This window comes from Pelecanus crispus, chromosome 5 (assembly GCF_030463565.1).
Source record: "Pelecanus crispus isolate bPelCri1 chromosome 5, bPelCri1.pri, whole genome shotgun sequence".
NCBI classification, from domain to species: Eukaryota; Metazoa; Chordata; class Aves; order Pelecaniformes; family Pelecanidae; genus Pelecanus; species Pelecanus crispus.
This window is the reverse complement of record NC_134647.1, coordinates 60,364,696-60,384,837: the sequence shown is the minus strand read 5'-3', so window position 1 is coordinate 60,384,837 and position 20,142 is coordinate 60,364,696. Positions and strand designations below refer to the sequence as shown.

The following is a 20,142-nucleotide window of genomic DNA, read 5'->3' as shown; positions in this document are numbered from 1 at the left end:
AAAGCTTTTGAAAGAACAGAGTCCAGATTCACAGATGATTGAAAATGCTCTACTTCTGTGGCTCAGTGACAGCAAGGGTGTGAACCATGGATGTGTTCCTGAGATCCTTCTTTTCATATATACGTGCCTCATCATCCAGTAACATCACAAAACTCCTTGCATGTTCGGCTGAGATATTAGTTTGCTTATTTGCCATAAGCTACTTCTGAACAAACCGTCACAGTCTTCTGAAATTATGCTAAAAGCTTATATGGTGCTCTTGTGATAAGAGACACTGATCAGAAAGGAAGCTAAGGCTCTGACATTTGTGGACTTTGAGGGCATTTGCTTTATTATGCTGACTGGTCAGTTAAACAAATACATATGTCTTATGTCTAGCCCTTTACCATACATAACATTTTAGAGAATGAATGAGCACTTGCTTTTGAGAATTTTAGTATTTTTATAGATATGTAACTTAAAAATTAGTTTTCTATTGAATCTCTTCTCCCTGGTTTAACTTTAAAGAGATGCCCACTTATAGTATTCCCTAATGCAATATTCTACCTGATTTTGTCAAAATATTTATTTTCATGTGATTTTTTAATTAGCCTTGATGAAATATTTAGGTAACCCACCTCTTACTGAAGTTTGGAGCTGATGTGAATGCAAGTGGTGAAGTTGGAGACAGGCCTCTCCATTTGGCTTCTGCCAAAGGCTTTCTCAATATTACAAAGCTCTTGGTGGAAGAGGGAAGCAAAGCTGATGGTAAGAAAAGACGTTTTAAAAAATCAACTTTAACATTGTATTTTATAGACAGAGTCAGGCCTTTAATCTTGAATTTAGCTTCCTAACACATGGTCTCTGTGTGTTTGTGTATCATTTTGGGGCAACTGAAAAAAAAGAATAGCAGTTTGAGAGTTTTATTCGCTTCTTAAGTATGCTTGGTTTGTCATCTCACACGCAGTCTGTTTCCATTAATAAGTTAGAGGTGACAAAGAGCAGCAGAAAACAAAATTAAGATTAATATACAGAGGTAGCTTACTATTGAGACACTCATCCAATCAGAGAACACACGGCTGTGTGGTACGTATCTCCAATCAAAATTACTTCAATGCAACTCCTAGTGAATGAGATACAGATGAAGGATTTTAAGTCAAAATTGTACAGCAAGTAATTTAAAATAATTCAGATGAGAAATTGTAAATGGTTCACAAACAATTCCACGGAAAATGGAATCTTCTTAGCACATGCTGTATTATGCTACACAAGCTTCATACACTTCATTGTGGGATGTTTTCTATAAGAGAAAGTGTGTGTGTGAGAGACGTAATGGATTGGACAGATACAAAAGTCTATTAGCATGCTTTTGGTATTCTGTGAGTGTTAGGAATCTGTGCATTCTTTTTACAGGTGATCTCACACTGATGCCAGTGAGACTATAACATTACAGTTCAGTGCTGTTTATTTTGCATGTGCCACAACTTGGAAATATTTTCCATTGTAATTAATATTAGCGTGCAGCTAGTAGGACTGCTGAATTCTTATGCTTGGTCTTTTGTTCCCTCTCCTTATGCTGTTTCAGCCATGTAGAAGGCACAAAATATACCACACTCCAGCCTTACTTTTCCATTGCTGTGACACATGCATCACAGGCATGTGCATACTTGCTTGTGGCCACATCCTAAAAAGTATTCTAAATGTTAAAACTTAGAGGTCAAATTTTATGCATATTATGAATATTAATGCAGAGGTTCTTACATACTAAACAACATTAAGATTATTTGGAAATTAATTTCTTATCCTCAGAATAAGAGAAATCATTTTATTTTTAAAAGGAACAGTATATTACTTGTAAAAGTACTGCTCTTTAATACATCTTTGAACTACATCATTACTCTTGTTAACTTATATCCACAATATACAAGGTAAAATCTTGGTCCCCTTGAAGTCTATGGCAAAACTTCCATTAATGTCAATGGGGTTAGGATTTTGCCTAGGGATGTCACAATTTCATGTTGGAAAAGCAGAACTGGAAAAACAAGAAACAAACAAAAAAAGCATTCGGTGCAAGAATCCTGCATGTTATAGAAAGAACAAGAAGTTATCGAAATTCTTCAGTTGCTGCTTCTCAATCTAGCCTCCTATTTGATGTCTGATTCCAGTCTATGCACACAGCTATTCATGAATGAAAAACAACAGAGCATAACAGGGAAGGTTAAAAAGGGATGCTGCACAGCCACATTTGAAAAACATGTTAAATTGCCAGGCTCAGTTATTTCCTAACCTCACCTGGTCCAATACCCCATTGACACCTGTTAGTTGACTTCAGGAGATGAGAGTTGAGTGGCCATTTTGCACAAGTTCCGTGTTCTCAAGCCCACAGTCTTCGGTTCTGCGTCTGTAAAGTGATGTCATTTCTTAACAATTGTTAAAGCACTGACAAGAGCCCATGAGGCTTATTCCTTGCTCAGTATACCCAGTAGTGCCAAATGCAGCAGCATTCATGTACCTCTGTTCCTATTCTGCTACTGGCACAAAGACTGTGTTTCTCCCCTATTTCCTCTTCTTTGCTAGATTCTAAAGTATAAATTTACCATATTCTCTGTGAGTCTTGCCTACAGTACACACATCCCGTTTGCACAGTGAAAAAGGTGTGGCGGGAAACAGCATGACTCAGATTTCTGAGTACTTTTTTCAATAGTGAGCTCTTGATGTTTCAGTCTCGATGTGTGTGCAGTGAACTGATATAATTGTAATGAAGAGGGGGAAAAGAAGAGATGTTCACTCACCATAACAAGGCAGTGGGAGGTTCACTATCAGTTAGGTAGTTTATTCCAAAAGGAAAAGAATCTGGGACATGGTTTCCAATTCTTTTCTTTAAATCAGTATCTTCAGCACTGGAAAAAGAAAAAGGCGACTGGAAGCGGGAAGTCTTTTACTCACAAAGTAGCACACTTTGAAACTTGGTATAAATATAACAGCAGAGGAGCAACTCTTAAATGCCTAGGAATGAAAGTAATTGGTGAAATAACCTGAGGAAACTTTGGCAGTATTCTGTGCAGACCAGTAACTGGTGTCATAAACTTGAACTATTTCTTTTAAAATAACCTGACTGACTCGTTGATCAGCTCTGGGGCCATGGCAACTGAAGAAACACAGTGACCACAGAATCAGAGTGAAAAGGTCAGAATACTGCTGAAATATAGCAACATTTGCAGCCTAACAATAGCCAACTTTTTTCTTCAACCCAAGGACAATATATAAGAAAAACATATAAAAGAAATAAACTACCTGTGTATATATCATCACAAGTGTTCATATTTTAACATATGCATGTATATAAAACCAATATGTTACAAGTACAGTCGTTCTCCAGATGTTAATTTCATAATGTGTTCTAACATAAACACTATAGGGAAGGACTAAGTAAATTCTGTGTATTTTCAGAAATCCCATGAGGTCTTTCAAGCACATTTCTTGAGGTATTGATCTGATTCCTTTATGCTCCAAATTAATTTTGAGATCATTAATATATCTCAAAGACCAGTATGCCATTACAAGCTGCTATCATTTAAAGTGCCTTAACTATCTTGAGATTTTTTTAAACTGATTTAGTATGGAATTTCTCATTTCTGTTTTTATTTTTAACAACTTCTGTTTCCTTCTTTCTCTTTTCATGCCTTCCAAACTCCTAGAGATTTTTTTGCATTACTGGGTCAATACGATTGCTACCAACTTGCATTATTTATTCTGTCAGGAAATTCAGTTTTATATTTTAGAATATCCAAATAGTAGAATGTAGCAATAATTGGGATACAAAGTATCACTTCATAATATTTGATTCATTCTTGTAATCTGGTAGATTTTTTCTAGGATAATTGTAATAAATAAAACAAAAAGAAGGGTTTTTTTCTTAAAGTAGAAAAGGAAGTTGATTACAATGAGAAATCATCAGTATTCCTAAACAGCCATTCTCTTTCCTCATTTCATTGGACTGAACTTTTGCCTCCTTCTTGCTTTTCTTGTAGCTTCACTATACTCACGTCCACACCTGACTTTTCTCTATATAGTTTCTAAGAATGAATATTCAGCAACACATGTTAGATACAGATGACTCACTGGTTTTAGCAGTGGGCTGGGTATGGTCTTGACCTTGAGATGTGTTGTGTAGAGCTGCGGAGCCCTTTAGGTAATCAGAAGAGTACATCTTTGGGTCTCAGGAGGGCTGATTTCTGAACCAAAGTCCAAGTCATCTAATTATTATTTTTTTCTTAGTCTCATCTGCCACTTACATGAAGGAAGATAAACTTGATTACTGAAAATAAGGAGCTGTGGTTTTTGCCCATTGTGTTATCAGCTGGCCTGATTGTATGACCACATTTCTGCTGGTATCCCAACACTCCACCAGAAAAAGAAATGGGCAAATGAAGGGTGGAGTTTTTTAAAAAAAAAATGGTAATTTAGAATTATGAGTACGTTCCACTCTTTCTTATGTTCCATTTCTTTGAAATCAGGGAGGACCTGGAAATTATTGCTTCTCAAATGCCTGAATGTAGAAGTAGGACTTCTAATGTAGATGTTTGCATGAGTTCAAAAACTGTTCCTTTTGAAATTAAACAAATAATTCATGTTTTAAAAACTGTTTTATAGCCTGATGGGGTAGCTAAGAAACAGAATATCTAAACATTTAGAGAACTAGTTGGTGACCAGGAAACACTTCCTTTGCTTCACATGAACTAAATGCTATTTTTTATTTTTCTTCAAACTGGTGATCCTGGAGATTTCTTTCACGGACCATGTGATATAAAATATATTCTTTGTCTTTATAACTCCTATGATCTTTTAATAAAAATTGTCTGCTTTCAGGACTACTGAGCTGCCTAGAGTTGCAGCTCCTCTTTTTTGAAGTATCTTTGAAAATCACTGTCACCTCTGCCAAATACAATCAACTTCAAATTTAAAACCAGAGTTTGTTATTAATAATCCAGGCACATTCCGTCATGCTTCTCTGAATATTAAACAGGTATCAGTCATTGGGACTTAGGAAATTTCCCTTATTTTTTTAAAACAGACTTGCACTGTCTTTTTTTCATCCTTTTACTTACTGAAATGGTTTTACCTGTTACTTTCTACCTATGTAATATCTCAGTCCTAAGAATAATTTCTGCAGTACTCCATTTTGTTTCAGACAAGAACTTAACATTTGCTCATTTTTACTGTTTACTTGTAAGGCAACCTGAATTTTTAGTCTCTGACTGCCATGACAGTTGTACTCAATTTAATATAAAAATACTTTAAAATCTCAATTTGAAGAACTCCCCTGTACTCTTCTTTAGTAATTCTTGAATCAATATGTACATAAAACATTATGTACCTTTTTGTCATAACTCTCTTTTAAAGTGTTTTTGACTGATTTTATTTTGGTTTGACTCTGAAATTCTCCTTCTTATTAAGACAATATTCCAGTTTACCTGTTTTGTCTCATTTAGAAATCAGAAAGTTATCAGTTAAAACAAAAACCATCATCCCATGTTGTAGTTATATATCCTTCCAGAGGCAAGGGAAGTGGCTTGCAAGTATTTGACATCATTTCCAACTGCATAAACAAAGGAGAAGGTATACGTTTCCTTCCTTGCTCCATCTTACACCTTGTGTTGTAGAACCTCATGGCCCTGAGACCCCTGATGTCCTTCAGGCCATTCTGTGGGTACATAGTCTAAAATGCTGACATTTATTATGATAAAACTTTGACATTTATTCCCCTCTTATTTATTGCACTTCAGAATGAATGTGTGTCTGGTATCACATCATAATAAAAATAAAGGCTAACATGTCACATGAATCCATAAAGTGAAGAATTATTTTAGAATAGAGAAATAAACCAGTTTTCTTTACTCCTTTTAATATAAGACTGCTAGAAAGGTTAGTGGGGGCAGTTAATGAAATTTGCAGGCCACAAGCTTAATATAAGTTACAGGAATTCCTTTTTTTTCTTTTTTTTTTTGGCCTGAAACATAATTCATCTTTGGAACTATCTGTCACTAGACATCAGTGAAGTTGTAAGTCCAGCTCATTTTAAAGGACTGTCCATTTCTGTGAGCATTCAGCATTACTTCAGAAAGGTTTTAAAATGGGGATTTATTTTAATATTCATTGTGCCTTATACTCAAAGAAAATCAAAAGAAGACAGAACCTTAGCATATGTGTGTTTTACCCTTTGTCCCAAGGAGACTCAGCTATAGGAAAGAATTTTTCCTGAGAAACGTTTGTCAAAGTTGTGCTTAAAAGCCTGCGCAGCACAAGTTTGGACACCTCTAATGGACAGATTATTCCTTAGTAGTCTATTAATTTCTTGTTAACTGTCTCAAAGATCTGGTACCAGACTGAATTGAGACCTAAATGTCATACAAAGTAGACTGGATTTGTCAATTCTATCAGTTAAGGTATCAACCACTTATGGTTGTTCTATCTTTAAACACAGAAAGAAATACACTAAGAAATACATGCTCTCTTTTAAAATGGAGTAAAGATCTTTTTGGGGTGATGAAAACAGTATTTGTATGTCTCTGCACCAATGGAGAACTCTGCCTAGAGCCTTGTCCAATCTCTTCCTTGCTTCCTACTAGATAGATAGAGACATATAAGGTATATCCATACCCATTTCAGGCATGCCTAAGAAGGTTCCCAGGTGCTGGAATGCAACTGCCTATCCTGTAAACAGAGAGAAGCCTCCCTGTTCTGGATGTGGTCCAGGATAACTGGCAGTCTCAAACAATTCCCATCTGTGGGTCAAGGATCTTCAAGGGATGGCTCCCCAGTAGACAGGTTGCATGCAACTGTCCTTAAAACAGTTTGATACTACAGGTAGATACCAGCAGTTCTGTGATCTTGGCCTCAATGCCACGAATGTTCCCAGTCATATTTATGTTATTAGTACACATGCAGCCATAGTCTCACACTGTTCACTTGAATAACTGTTCTCAAGAATTGTTGGGTTTATGTTGTCCTATTACAGAATCATTTTTAAATAGAAGTTCACGATAAAAAGTGTGTAGTATTAGCATTTGCCACACTAAAACAACAGCCATCAAAACTAGATGGTTTCAGAAATGTGAATCTGCTTCTGCATGCTAAATGAAACAACATTTTTATCTAACAGATCACTTACTGTTAGGTTTCCAAGTGCTTTGCTGAACTGGGACACAAATCTTCAAGAAAGAATCTTGGTCTTACTGAAGGACAATTGAGTCAATGAATTTTTTAAAATTCCCTCATTGCTTGCTAATATTGTCTATCCTACAACAACCCTCCTATTTCACTCAAAATGTCTGAGAATATGAGCTAGTCAGGAATTTAAGAAATCATATCAAATTCAAAGCCTTCATGCATATATGCTTATTTGAGAGGTATTTAGGATGAATTAGTTTCAGTTTTCTTTTGCTTTTAATCTTACACTGTTGTGTGTTGATTAAAGCAACTGTTTTTGCAGGTAGAAGGATACAGGAATTGGTCTTCAGAAATTTAGAAAAAAATAATTTTATTGGATATATTTTTATAATTTATATGCAACATACACAATGCATGATTTTGTGATATAAAGCACTGGAAGGGCAAATCTCTTAAACAGAACAAGACCTTTGTATCACGCATTGTTTGTTTCCCATGTGAAATTATATTGAACCAATAGAGATAAAAGTTTTGCCCATTCTTTTATATAGTTTCATGTTCTGTCAAAGAATACTCCCATCCTCTTAAATATGTGAAGTGCATACGTAATCTTCCTTGCAGGTGAAAAGAGACACTGAGCAAAATGAAAATATTGGTAATCCAGACATTTGAATGAATTGTCCTCTGCCTTTCTTGATTTTTATGCATTTTTATTTTAATAGTGACTATGAAAAATATATCCTTATTGTGTCTCCTTTGTTTTTTTAATTTCTTTTTTGTCACTGTATAACCCTATCAAGAATCCTTGATCCTGCTACTCAAGGAAGCTAACATAAACCTTAAAACCAACTGGATTTTCCTTTCCTAAGAGCAACAGTGAAGTATGTTTCTTCCTAGTATTTGTAATTAGTAACTATTGTTTCACGCATTTAGAATAATTCAGTGGATTGCTTTCTTACACCTAGTAACTATGTATCTTAATTTTGCTTCACATTGTAATATACTGACAGCAATTGCTCTTTCTAAGGGTCATTTATAACTTGTGATTCCTTCATGGAAAGCTACGTCAAAACATTCAATGCATCTGCCACTGGACGAAAGCAATTATACGCTAAGTCCAAAAAATTGTCTTAACAGTGTACTACAGATGACACTGAGTGATGTAGTTTTGATATATGAAAGCTCACACAAATTTCAATTTTAAAGAAATAGGACCATAAATATTTTAGCAGGAGGTTTCATAATGTATATGCACAACACATAAAGCATTAGTAAATATCCAAAACAAGCTATGTTAAGTATAAAACACTTTGGTGTCTTTCTGGGTCAAATGGCAGTGAATGCTCAGGACAACGAAGATCACGTTCCTCTGCACTTCTGCTGTCGATTTGGACACCATGAAATTGTAAAGTTCTTACTCCAGAGCAGCTTCGAAGTTCAACCCCATGTGGTGAATATCTATGGAGACACACCTTTGCATCTGTGAGTCATGTGGAGAAGCTCTGTTTTACATGGTTTGGGCCTAATTAGAAAGCTGGTGGTGTTAACAGCTCTTTACTGACTTCATCTTCAGTGCGTGTTACAATGGAAAGTTTGAAGTTGTCAAGGAAATAATTCAGCTCTCGGGAACAGAAAGTCTCACTAAAGAAAATATATTCAGTGAAACAGCTTTCCACAGGTGAGATGTTTAAAATGCCATTATCAACAGAATTCCACCTATACATGCATGCAATACAACACCCAAGATAACAAATGTCTCGCCAAGAGCCAGATGAGGAACAAAGAAAGCAGTGAGCTCAACATGGGTGTTAATTTTGTATCTTGAGATACAGGAGAGGACATGAAGAGGTAGAACGAGACAGTGAATGGGAGAGAGAGAGCAAGCAAGAGTGAGACAGGTAGGAAAGGTATCGGGTTCATCAACATCTGTATGAATAACAGTTTATCTTTCTGTCCAGCTTGGAAGCAGAGTTTAGAGCCTGTTCTAGCTAGAAACCTGCTGGAGTCTAGATATTCTAAATTAGAAATGAGGTGTCAGAACACAGTCTGGTCATGATGCTGTAAGTTTGTAACGTGTTCTTTTAGAGGCACTTTGCAAAACAGACTGTATCATTTTGCATAGCTATGCAAAATTAATTTATACAAGAATAATTAGAATTTTTCTGAAATGACAGAAATGAACATGCTTTTGTGGATTAATCAAGCATTTGCACATTTCTAAAGATCCTTTATTCTATCACTACATTTTTATCTCTGTGTAATTCTTCTTAAATTTTTGGCTACCCAAAGTATTTGTCCTTTCATGGGCTATAACATTCACTTTTCCCTTTATTTTTGCAGTGCTTGCACCTATGGAAAGAACATAGAACTTGTAAAATTTCTTCTTGATCAGAATGTTGTAAGCATCAATCACCAGGGAAGAGATGGGCATACAGGTAACATCATTATCCTTATTGTGTATGAGTGCATACACCAGCACCAAAAAGTGTGGGAGCCATATATATAATCAGGATTTCCAGGGTAATTCCCATGATAATTCAATGATCAGCATCCAATTACCTTTCAGACAGTTCTCAACCCTTTTGAAATATGTTTGCAGGCAGGCATAGAAGTGGTAAGAGTTCAGTGAGGATGTGTCAGGCTTGTTAGCTTGTATATGAATAACAAAACCTGATGTAAACTGATTCTCCCATAGTTAGGCTTCTAAGCAGTTTTAAGAATTGGGCCCAAGTATTATTCTGCTAAGGTCTGGGCATATAGGGTATAGTGTCTGAAGGACTGCACACCTCCATGTCCTTACTACAGGCAGCAAAAAAAAGAGCCTTCTTTGTTTCTACTTGCTTTTCCTCACGTACAAGTTTTTAAATGTGATTTGCAGGTGGTAGAGTAAATGCTGACATGTTGTATAGCAGGCAATTGAATGGTTCTTGCAACATCAGTATTTTATTTTCACCTATTGCCCTAGGTATTTTTTTGATAATATATTCCTTTATCAAGGAAATCAATTTGTGCTTTATAGTTGTTGCTGCAAGTCCTATCATGATGTTCTGACGGTTGTGCTTACCATGCTTCTCTGATATTCTAGGATTACACTGTGCTTGCTACCATGGTCATATTCGACTTGTACAGTTTTTACTGGATAATGGAGCTGATATGAATCTGGTAGCTTGTGATCCCAGCAGGTCCAGTGGAGAAAAGGATGAGCAGACCTGTTTGATGTGGGCTTATGAGAAAGGTACTTCAATTTTTTAGTTTCCGCTACAAAATCCATAAGAACAGTACAGGAAGGAGAGAACAGTACAAGAAGGAGAGAACAGGACAAAATAACTGCTCAGTCCCTGTAGACTAAGAGCTCTCACCATCTGCTTTCCAGTTCCTGGCATGTAGGGTTATAAAAAACAGCCCTTTGCTTTATCTTCTCAGATACTCTGTTAAACATCAGTTTAATTCAACACAAACTCAAGGACAGGAGTATTTATGTGCTGCTAGAACAGGAGACATACAACATGTTCAGAAAAGGCTATTTCTCCCTCTGGTATGTGCATGAGGAGTTTTAATTTTATTACTGAAGGAGGCATTACAAGGAACAACGAATCAGAGTCAGTAATCTTAAATTCTTGCAAATATGGATCAAAGCAAGGCATTTTCCATGGTTCCTATTATACTGTCCTGTATGTACAGCAATGTGTCATTTTTCTGTCCTGTTTTTGACTCCATGCAAATAAAAAGCTTTATTTCTTCCTGAAAATATGTTTTATGTTCACATCCATTTATGGATTTCATCAGTGTTTGACAGTGCAGTTTTTATGTGGGATTCCCTTCAGTTTATTCTTCCTGGCATTGCCATTCCACCCCTATGGACTGTGGAAGGCTATTTAAGTAGTCTTCATTGCTTTGATAAAGAAGCGATCAACTTCTTTGGGTTAACATTTATGTTAATTTAAGTGATGAAACTTCAAGCATTTAATTCAAGCATTCTCTGAGTTTGGATGTCCAGAAAGCTGCTATCTGTAAAAACCCGTCCTTGTTTTAAATTCCTGCGTTTTAGAGAATTGTTGCATTATGCCGACACTCTTTGGTGTGAGCTCATGTCCCTGGCAGCCTAGTGAGTCAGCAGGACTTCTTTCCTGTAGAAGGTAGCTTCTGATAACAGGATAAGATGAGTCAGCAAAAAAGCCTCTGCCTCGTCTGTTTCCTCTAGCACCATTGAGAGTTGGAGTTGTGAGTTTTTGGCGGGGCTCTAGAAGATCTAGCAAATGACCTTTCTGTAACTTGTGGGCTTACTGGTCTTTTCCTGGCTTATTATAAGCCAAAAAGGTTGTACTCATTGGGGTATTAGTGAAAAATATCCTTAAAGAAATGCCAACAAACTTTGCAACTTAAGAAGCGGGAAATGACAGGTAGCATTTGGTACGTGATCTGAGCATCATGACCTCAGTACAAATGTGTATCTTTTCTTCCTCTTCTTGCCTGCTCTCATCTTTGTAAGCAGCAAACGGGAACATTTCCTATCAACCTGAGTGTACAAATAAGCAGGGCTGAGCCCAGCTATATACAGTGAGCACAAAGCAAGAACTCAAAAATGCTCTTCTTTCCCATATGTTTTCTAGGGGATGGGGTAAAATATAAGTTAAAGTTGGAAGATTCTGGGACATTCCCCCCTCCTCCAAAAGCATCGTGGTACTATTTATTATGAGAATGACTGTAATATAGTAAAACTATGGACTTCCAAGGCCTTTCAAAAACCTGATATTGGCAAAATATTCTGTATGAAGTTACTGAGGGAAAACTCATCTTGAAAAAGGGTTTAGAAAAGAATTTTGAATGTTGCCAAGCAGAACTTTGTGCATCTAACATCTGCGAGAGTGAGCACGCTGCGCATACACTGCTCTTTTCTGGTTCCTTGCAAAGGAGAATGATTAGTATAGCAACTGTCTACAGCAATATAGTGTACAAATTTTGTCCAGATTAGGACATGAGAACTGAAATATTTTCAGGTGCTGGTTGTCCCTGTAAGGCCTATTGAAGACTATTATCAAATTCCATTTCAGGATTTCTGTAGCAAGGTTTTTTCTATCGCTATATATCACATCTTTGGATTAGGTGGACTCATGGAAATAACATGCTCATTTTTATTGGCAGCTATTTTCCTATATCTCTGTAGTTAAGAATCAGAGTCAGTATGTTTCAGATTAGCACCACTGTATCTTTGTTTACATGTTTTATAGGTACATTGTACATCTTTTTTTAATATCCCCTGATTTTGTATAAATCAATTAAAAAAAAAAAAAAGATGACTATTGTGTTTACCTGCAAATCCTTATATTTCCTCTTTCTTTCTTAGGTCATGATGCCATTGTGACCCTTCTGAAGCATTATAAGAGACCTCAAGATGAATCACCCTGTAATGAATACTCACAACCTGGAGGAGGTATGGTCTGAGAAATCACTTTATTCTCTAACTGAAGGGTCTGATCCAAAGACCACTGAAGTGTCTGGGAATGTTCCACGGATGTCAGGGAGCTTTGGATCAATTCTGTCTGGCACAAAGAAAATTAGTGTCATGAGAATCCCCATTTTCCAGGTACCCTCTTTTTATGTCAAAATTCTTCCTCTGTCTTAAAATAGAGTTGTCACTTTGTATTACTCACTAGAAAGAAAAGCTAAAAGCTGTGCAATGAAGATCAATCCCTAGTAATCATTACTCATACCTTTTTACATCCTTAATACCTTGTTTAGCCATTCTCTTTGTGTCGTTTAGCTTTGATGTTTCTTTGATTACTGACATTCGGTATATTTCTATACTCAGTCCCCTTTGTATTTTTAACATCTTTGGATACCTAATTCCCCCTTGGGAAAAATTAATTACCCTTTTTTCTACAAAAATACTCATTTGTATTGACAACTAAAGTGGCAAGACAAATGTTAACACAAGCAGTTGATAAACAGAACATTTTGCAGTGTGTTGCGAACGCTGCCTACAGAGAGGGTGAATGTGTTATACGTTATGGTTTGCCTAGGTCATTGACTCCTCCTGGCATGGAAACAGGAGGAACTCTACAGTCAGCAGCAGGATCAATCTGCTTCCGACATTTCCAGCTCTGCAGAGTAGTTTGACCTGTTCCAGATTTAGGTTTAGTATATCTGAAGTGTATATAAATCTTTAGCAGACTAAGTTTATGCATGTATTCGAAATATATTTTGGCAAGCAATTAACACACCCAGACAGATTTTTTTAATGCTGATTGTTCAAAGAACTCAGCCCCCACTTAATCAGAAAAACAAGAAATGAAATTTTTGGTACATGGAGAAAACTGAGGTCTTTTGGAAAATCTAGTCAGTGAACTAAACAGTGCAATATGCTTGCAGCCCAGTTGTCAGAATTTGTGAATCTGATCTGAGTTCCTTTACAGAATCAGCTGATATAAAAGGCTACGCTGGCCTTCTTCAGCACCAGTGAAAGTCAGTATCATTCTACAGCGTTTAGTGAAGCTATATACAAATTCCTTTCAAGAACACAGCAATATAACGTCACAATCATATGTGTTTATGTGCTTATGTGTATTTTCACCCCTTTATTTTTCATCCTTTAAGCAATCATTGACTCATTAATTTATCAGTACAGATGCTTATACTGGCTTTGCACTCCATAAAATTCATTCTGTTCTTTTATTTCAGATGGTTCCTATGTGTCAGTTCCATCCCCTCTAGGAAAGATTAAAAGCATGACTAAAGGTATTCTCAATGGCAAGGGAAAACTCAAAGTTTTATGGTCTTTTTACCCAAGGTGGTTGTCAGCCTGAACATACTACGCAAGATTCATTATTCCTGGAATTTTCATTGTTCAGAAATTTAATAACGTGTATAAGCAGCATCCTAGGATAATTTTAGGAAACAATATACTTAGCTTTGTTGCTCAGCATCATGATAATTCCTGTATTTATCTTATTTTTATTTACTTTAAAAAATTTATTTAATTTTATTTCTATGGAGAAAAGGATGTGATTGTGAATTAGTATTAATGAAATACACACATATCCATGAATGCAAACAAATATCATATTGAATTCCACTATAAAATGCCTGAATTATCTTTACAAGAAAAATTCTGTCCAAAAATAATTTGTGTTAATCTGAAACACATACAGATAAAATATTCAGATGAATATTTGTACTTTAAAATATTTCATTTTTCATGGTGCTTTCAGTTTTCCACTCCAAATATTCACTCTGGATATAATCATATCCTTGCATCCTTTACATAGCATCATTGAAATGTTCCATTTAGAAATATTCTGATAAACTTTATAGTAATAAACCAAAAATATCAACAAGGTAGAGAAGTTTGCTAACCAAGTTAAGTTGCAAAATTTAGATTCCACATGTCACTAAAGAGTCAGTCAGATCTGGTATAACATCCCCTGCATCAGTAATGAGCACTAGCTATACAGAAAAAAGGGAACTAATTCTCCGTATAAAGAATTTTACACAACCATGACATCATACAGGCAGAATATGCTTATGGGACAGTGTTCATCACTGATAAGATTTTAAAGCCAAGAAAGCCCAAAGCAACTGTAGCATTGCAAGTATTTGTCTGTTATTGGGGTTTACTGGTGTTACCGAAAGAAAAGGGAATAGGATTACCAGTCAACCAATTTACAGGAGGAAAATCTGCTTTTACTGTGCAACGGTTTTGCAAAGTTAAATGCTTATATTCTGTCCTTCCCCATGACCCTGCATTTTACAAATAGGCTAAGTGTTTTCTTTTGCAGAAAAGGCAGATGTTCTTCTCCTACGTGCTGGTTTGCCATCACATTTCCATCTTCAGCTCTCTGAAATAGAGTTCCATGAGATTATCGGCTCAGGTACCAGAAATAAGAATGCAACTGTTTTAAATGTCTGATGTTCATAATAAATATCTTTGTGCTTATTTATTTTAAACCACTTTAGGGTCTTTTGGAAAAGTATACAAGGGACGATGCAGAAATAAAATTGTTGCAATTAAACGGTAAGTTTATCGGACTTTTCCATCTTGTTTGGTTAATGACCTAGTTTGAAGAATTAAAAAAACCCATATTTTATTATACTTTTGCCTTACTATTTTCTCTTGTGTAAATTCTAAGCTATCGAGCCAATACCTACTGCTCCAAATCTGATGTGGACATGTTCTGCCGTGAAGTTTCCATTCTCTGCCGACTGAATCATCCATGTGTCATTCAGTTTGTGGGAGCTTGCTTAGATGACCCAAGTCAGTTTGCTATAGTAACTCAGTATATTTCTGGAGGATCGCTCTTCTCCCTGCTTCATGAACAAAAGAGGTATTCTGCTTGTTCTCTGCTTGGGCTTGTGACACAGAATTCAGAAGACTAGTAAACCTATGCTGATGTAAATGTTATTCATTTCAGTATAAAACAAGAGAAAGGAACATACTCAAAAAATTTTAGCTTTGATTCAGGCTGTGGGGTGTACAAGGGAAATTAACAAGTAATCACAAAGTTGTTATTTAGTCATTATTTTACAGTGTATACATTTACATTACATAGTTTATGTAACATTATTTTGTATTTAAAACAATTTCAAAGGTTCCATGATTTACAAATAAAAATAATTTACACATAATTCTTGTCTGTTTATTAACTTTGAGTATCTTTTTTTTTTTTCAAAATATAGAACTCTTGATCTGCAGTCTAAATTAATCATTGCTGTAGATGTTGCCAAAGGCATGGAGTACCTCCACAATCTTACACAACCAATTATACATCGTGATTTGAACAGGTAAGTTTCTTTCTTTATCCTAAAAATTCAGGGAATATGAAGCCTCAAAGCAACAGCGATGGTCTACAGTCTCACCTGTATTTGCAGACCCTTGTAACTGTGCAGGATCTCATTAACACTGATGGAGCTTGGAGGAAGGTCTGCTTGCATCAGTTGGACTGGGGAATTGGGGCACAATGCTTTCACATTCACTGGAGGCTTTAATACATTTTAGTTGAATGACTTGACAGACACTGGTCAACTTCCCGCTTATAATAATTTCACTGACAGATATCTTATCTGAAATTTACAAAATATTTATACCCTATTTGCATACATTAGTACAGTGGGATAGCCTTTTTACAATTTATGCGATATAGTATATTTCCCCAGTATTTTTTTTTAATCCAAAACATTAGTTAATTCATTTCACCTACTTTTGGCCCTCTAAAAATTAAGTGCCTAATTCAAAGTAGTCACTAGTCCCCCTAAGATCAATGCAGAAATGTGAAAAGACTTCCAGAAGGGCAATCCCTCCCATTTGTTTTAGGTGCCTGTCCTGAAAAGGGAGGAACTTTGGATGAGCCTGTTCTTGTTACAAGGAGAGGAGCAGTCATCTGGTTTAGACTAAGTGCCTAATGTTGACACTCACAGAGGTATGGTAGGTAAATCCCAGCCTGGGTGTCAGCTGATAGTGCCACTGGCAAAGAAGTAGGAGAGAGTCTACATGATTCGGTTATCCAGATTTCCTTCTGGAAATGAAACTGGATTGAAAAAAATCAGAGTTTTTATACAAACCGCTGAGTCACATTTGCTGAACTGTAATTGTCAATAAAGGATGCAACTGCTAAAACCCAGTATTCTCTCACATCTGGCCCACCAGTGTTCACTCTTTGTTAGAAGCAGGAAACATCTTCTCTACTGAGTGGAATTTTTTTGTGTCATATCTACATCAGAAATCTCTCAGACTAGCCATTCTGCACTGACTTCTGCTTTGGAAGGGGACTAACCAAAATAACCTGTGTATCTAAAAGTGTATTTAAAGAAGAGCAACGAGGTGAAGAAAGTTAGTGCTGAATAGCTGTTGCACCTTTTAGCCACAGTAGTTTGCTTCGAAACAGCTCCTTCGTATGTATGAGCACTGTGACAAGAAAGCTGCCACAGAAAGAATTCTAAAAAAGTAGGATGAATTGAGTTACAAAATGGGTTTTCTTCAGTGTCAGACATACACCTCTTCATTTCCCACTAGCTTAACCACTTGTTTTTAAAAAAATTACAGAAATGTTTGTTTTGTTTATATCTCAAGTGACCAGGCCTATAGAGTTGTAGTGATATAATAAATGACATTTTCCTGCATCTTGCTGTAAGTTTTCATTTCCTAGTGACGCTGATAACTGCAGTGAAAGATTCCCGATGAAAAACATTTATTCTTTTGGAAAAAGGAGCTGGGTATTTCCATTTGCTAGGCAAAGAAGAAAACTGATTGTGAGACTATGCCCAGTTCAGGGTTCTGAATGTATGATGTTTAGAAGAATATTGCTGACTTGATATATTCATCCGTGTATATTGACTATATGGATTGTTAATCTAAGTATATTAATATAAGCCATATTCTGCAATTTTACTGCAGCAGAGCTCCATAATTTTTTTCTGTCAAAGAGTATTTTAAATGCACTTTGGATTGACTAAATACTTTCAAAAACCATGTCACTTGTCAAAATTCTTTTAGCCTAAGAAAGCCTGAATCCACATTTCAGAGGCCTTTGAAATGCTTCATTTTGACATTTTAAATTATTTTTTCTATTCTTCCTAAGTTCTTAATTTTTAAATTCTAATTCAAATTCCAAGTTTTTAAAATATAATTCTACTTACCAAATAAATCTCAAAAAATAAAAATGAAAAATGGAATGTTTCATCTTCATATGTTGTTGACAAGAAATGTCTGTTCTCCACTTTTTATTCAATAATAGTAAGCTCCATAAAATGTTCTGAGTCAGTGCAAAATGAAACAGTGCATTAAAATCACTTATTCCAACAGTTCCATTAATTAGCAGGAGACATTAAGACAGTCAAACTCTTAAGCACAGTTCGAATTCTATTCTAATACATTTTGAACTAATTACAATTCATTATCAAGTGATTTGACTGCAAAGCTTTGCAGTAACCAGTTCTGAGCGATTCGGGATTCAGGGAAAACTTAGAAGGGAAAGCACAAACTGTGTATTCTTGACTACGTTTGTGAGTGATGGCTGCTGCAGCACAAGCTGTCAGCGCAGTGCTGATCCCGTGGGTATCCTCCTCCTCCTGAGCAGCGTTAGGGCTCTCCCCAGTGTGATCGGGCAGGCAGAGACATCTCAGCTCTCACCTTCGCCTGCAGAGCCGAGGTGGGCAGCAAGCGCTCCCCAAAAGCACCATGTCCTGCACTCTGCGGCACCTCACCTGCCTGGGAGCAGCAGCCGCAGAGAACCCCAGGGATGGGTGGGGCAGGGGTTCCCCCCCTGCAGCCATCGGCTGCTCCTGACCAGGCAGTGCTTCCCTGCGGCCGATGTTGAACCTCTCCATCCCCTTACAACTGCGAGTGCTCCCCCCACAATGGCAGTGAGGTGTCTGGTCTCTAATTTCCTGGTCTGTTACTGGTGCCTTATACTGGTGTTTTCTAGTCTTTAGCAGTATATCTTGAATTAAGTCAGCTTTTGATAACGACAACTAAGGCTTCTTCAGCTTTGTCTCCCAGTCTCACTATTTTTGCTCAATGCAGAGCATGCGCGGTCCTGACATCTTGTCATTATGAAGACTCTCTAATTCTTTAATAAGTGAAATGATGAAATGCTGAACACTTAATTCATTGGTTTCTGTCCTTGTTGACTGGATTTCCCACACAGGCAAATACTTTCTTCCACTGTCCTGGAAGGATGGATACAAGTACTTGTTTAATGTGTTTCTTTTTTTTTTTAATTTTCCTTTTGAGAATTCTGTTTATTTTCAGCATAGCACCGTGTTTTCAAATAACACCTTGTCGCTTTCTTTCACTACTTCTTTTCCTTTTCCTTGTTTGTTTCATCTTTTTTACTTTAAATATTTTCCCATAATCCCTTTCTTGGTTTGTTTGGCCCATTTGTTACAGATAAAAGCATCTCTGATTGGATCACTTCTAAGAGCTAAAACCTAGTGCAGGTCAGTGCACTCATTCAGTTTCTTTGGTGATACCTGAGTGGAAGCACTGAGTCCATGGTATATGCAGAGAAAATCTGTTCTTGCTTTTCTAGCTATGAAAATAGTCTCAGGGTGTGCATATTTCAGTGAAGGGTGGTGAAATACCTAACTATATTGGATTGTGAGGTTTTAGATGAAAATGCTTCCTTTTGCTAAAGGCAAAAGATGATTCTTAGTTCTGCTAGCCCTTTAATGCAAAAGGCACATCATTCAAACTGGGGGTGGTTGGGCTTTCCCCTCATACAGCATAGCTGTGCACTGCTTTGAACAAGCAGCTTTCTGCCTTTGACTGTCATCTCTTCTACTTCTACAAAGCATCCCCTATAAGTCCAGAGTACTGAAATGGACATTCAGTTCTTCAGTTTTGGCTCAAGTCAGGATTGCTAACAGTTTCTAACTAGATACCTTTACTCTTTTGGCAAACGGACCTTAGCCCATCTTGTACAACAAGGTCTGGATTAAGAGCAAAGAGAAACTGCTTGTATTACAAACTTTCAGTACATTAAATTGTGAGCAAAAGCTTGGCACTGGGCAGAGATTTTCTACATTAACTTTTATTTCTCAAAAGAAAAAAAAATAGCTGTTGATAACAGCAACATGGCTCCACCAGTCCTAGAGGCTTTTGGAAACGTTACAGAAAAAAGCTGTTTAGGCCAGACCTTATTAGTGAGTGTCCAGTTTTTAAAGTATAAGGTGGATTCGCTATGATTTCCTGTGCAGAAAGCAACCTGGATCTCAACCTACAAAAAAGACGGGCTGGAAGAATGTAAGAATGTCTTCTTACTACCTCATTTTTTTTTTCCATGACTGTACTTGCCTCATTTCTCCATTGCATACCATCCATGTCCACCACCTGTTCTCCCCCTTAGAGTCAAAGTTCCCTTCTCCTCACCCCACCGGCTCTGACTTCACACATCCTCCACTTCCTCACTGAGTCTCCTTCACATACCTGCATCCCTTCACAGGTTCCTTTTGGGCCACCAAACTGTGGACCTCAGAGGAAGGTGCTTTCTTTTGAAACTG

General features: G+C 36.7%; 1 protein-coding gene across 1 annotated transcript in view; it reads left to right on the top strand.

Moving 5' to 3' along the window:
- Nucleotides 1-20,142, top strand: part of TNNI3K (TNNI3 interacting kinase) — a 100,214-nt gene that overhangs the window by 23,804 nt on the left and 56,268 nt on the right. Inside the window, exons 7-17 of the mRNA XM_075710823.1 lie at nt 609-747; nt 8,487-8,631; nt 8,723-8,827; nt 9,490-9,584; nt 10,235-10,384; nt 12,494-12,580; nt 13,828-13,884; nt 14,925-15,017; nt 15,103-15,160; nt 15,276-15,470; nt 15,823-15,927. Coding sequence (XP_075566938.1) covers nt 609-747; nt 8,487-8,631; nt 8,723-8,827; nt 9,490-9,584; nt 10,235-10,384; nt 12,494-12,580; nt 13,828-13,884; nt 14,925-15,017; nt 15,103-15,160; nt 15,276-15,470; nt 15,823-15,927 — 1,229 coding nt within the window. The remainder of the gene's footprint in view (nt 1-608; nt 748-8,486; nt 8,632-8,722; nt 8,828-9,489; nt 9,585-10,234; nt 10,385-12,493; nt 12,581-13,827; nt 13,885-14,924; nt 15,018-15,102; nt 15,161-15,275; nt 15,471-15,822; nt 15,928-20,142) is intronic.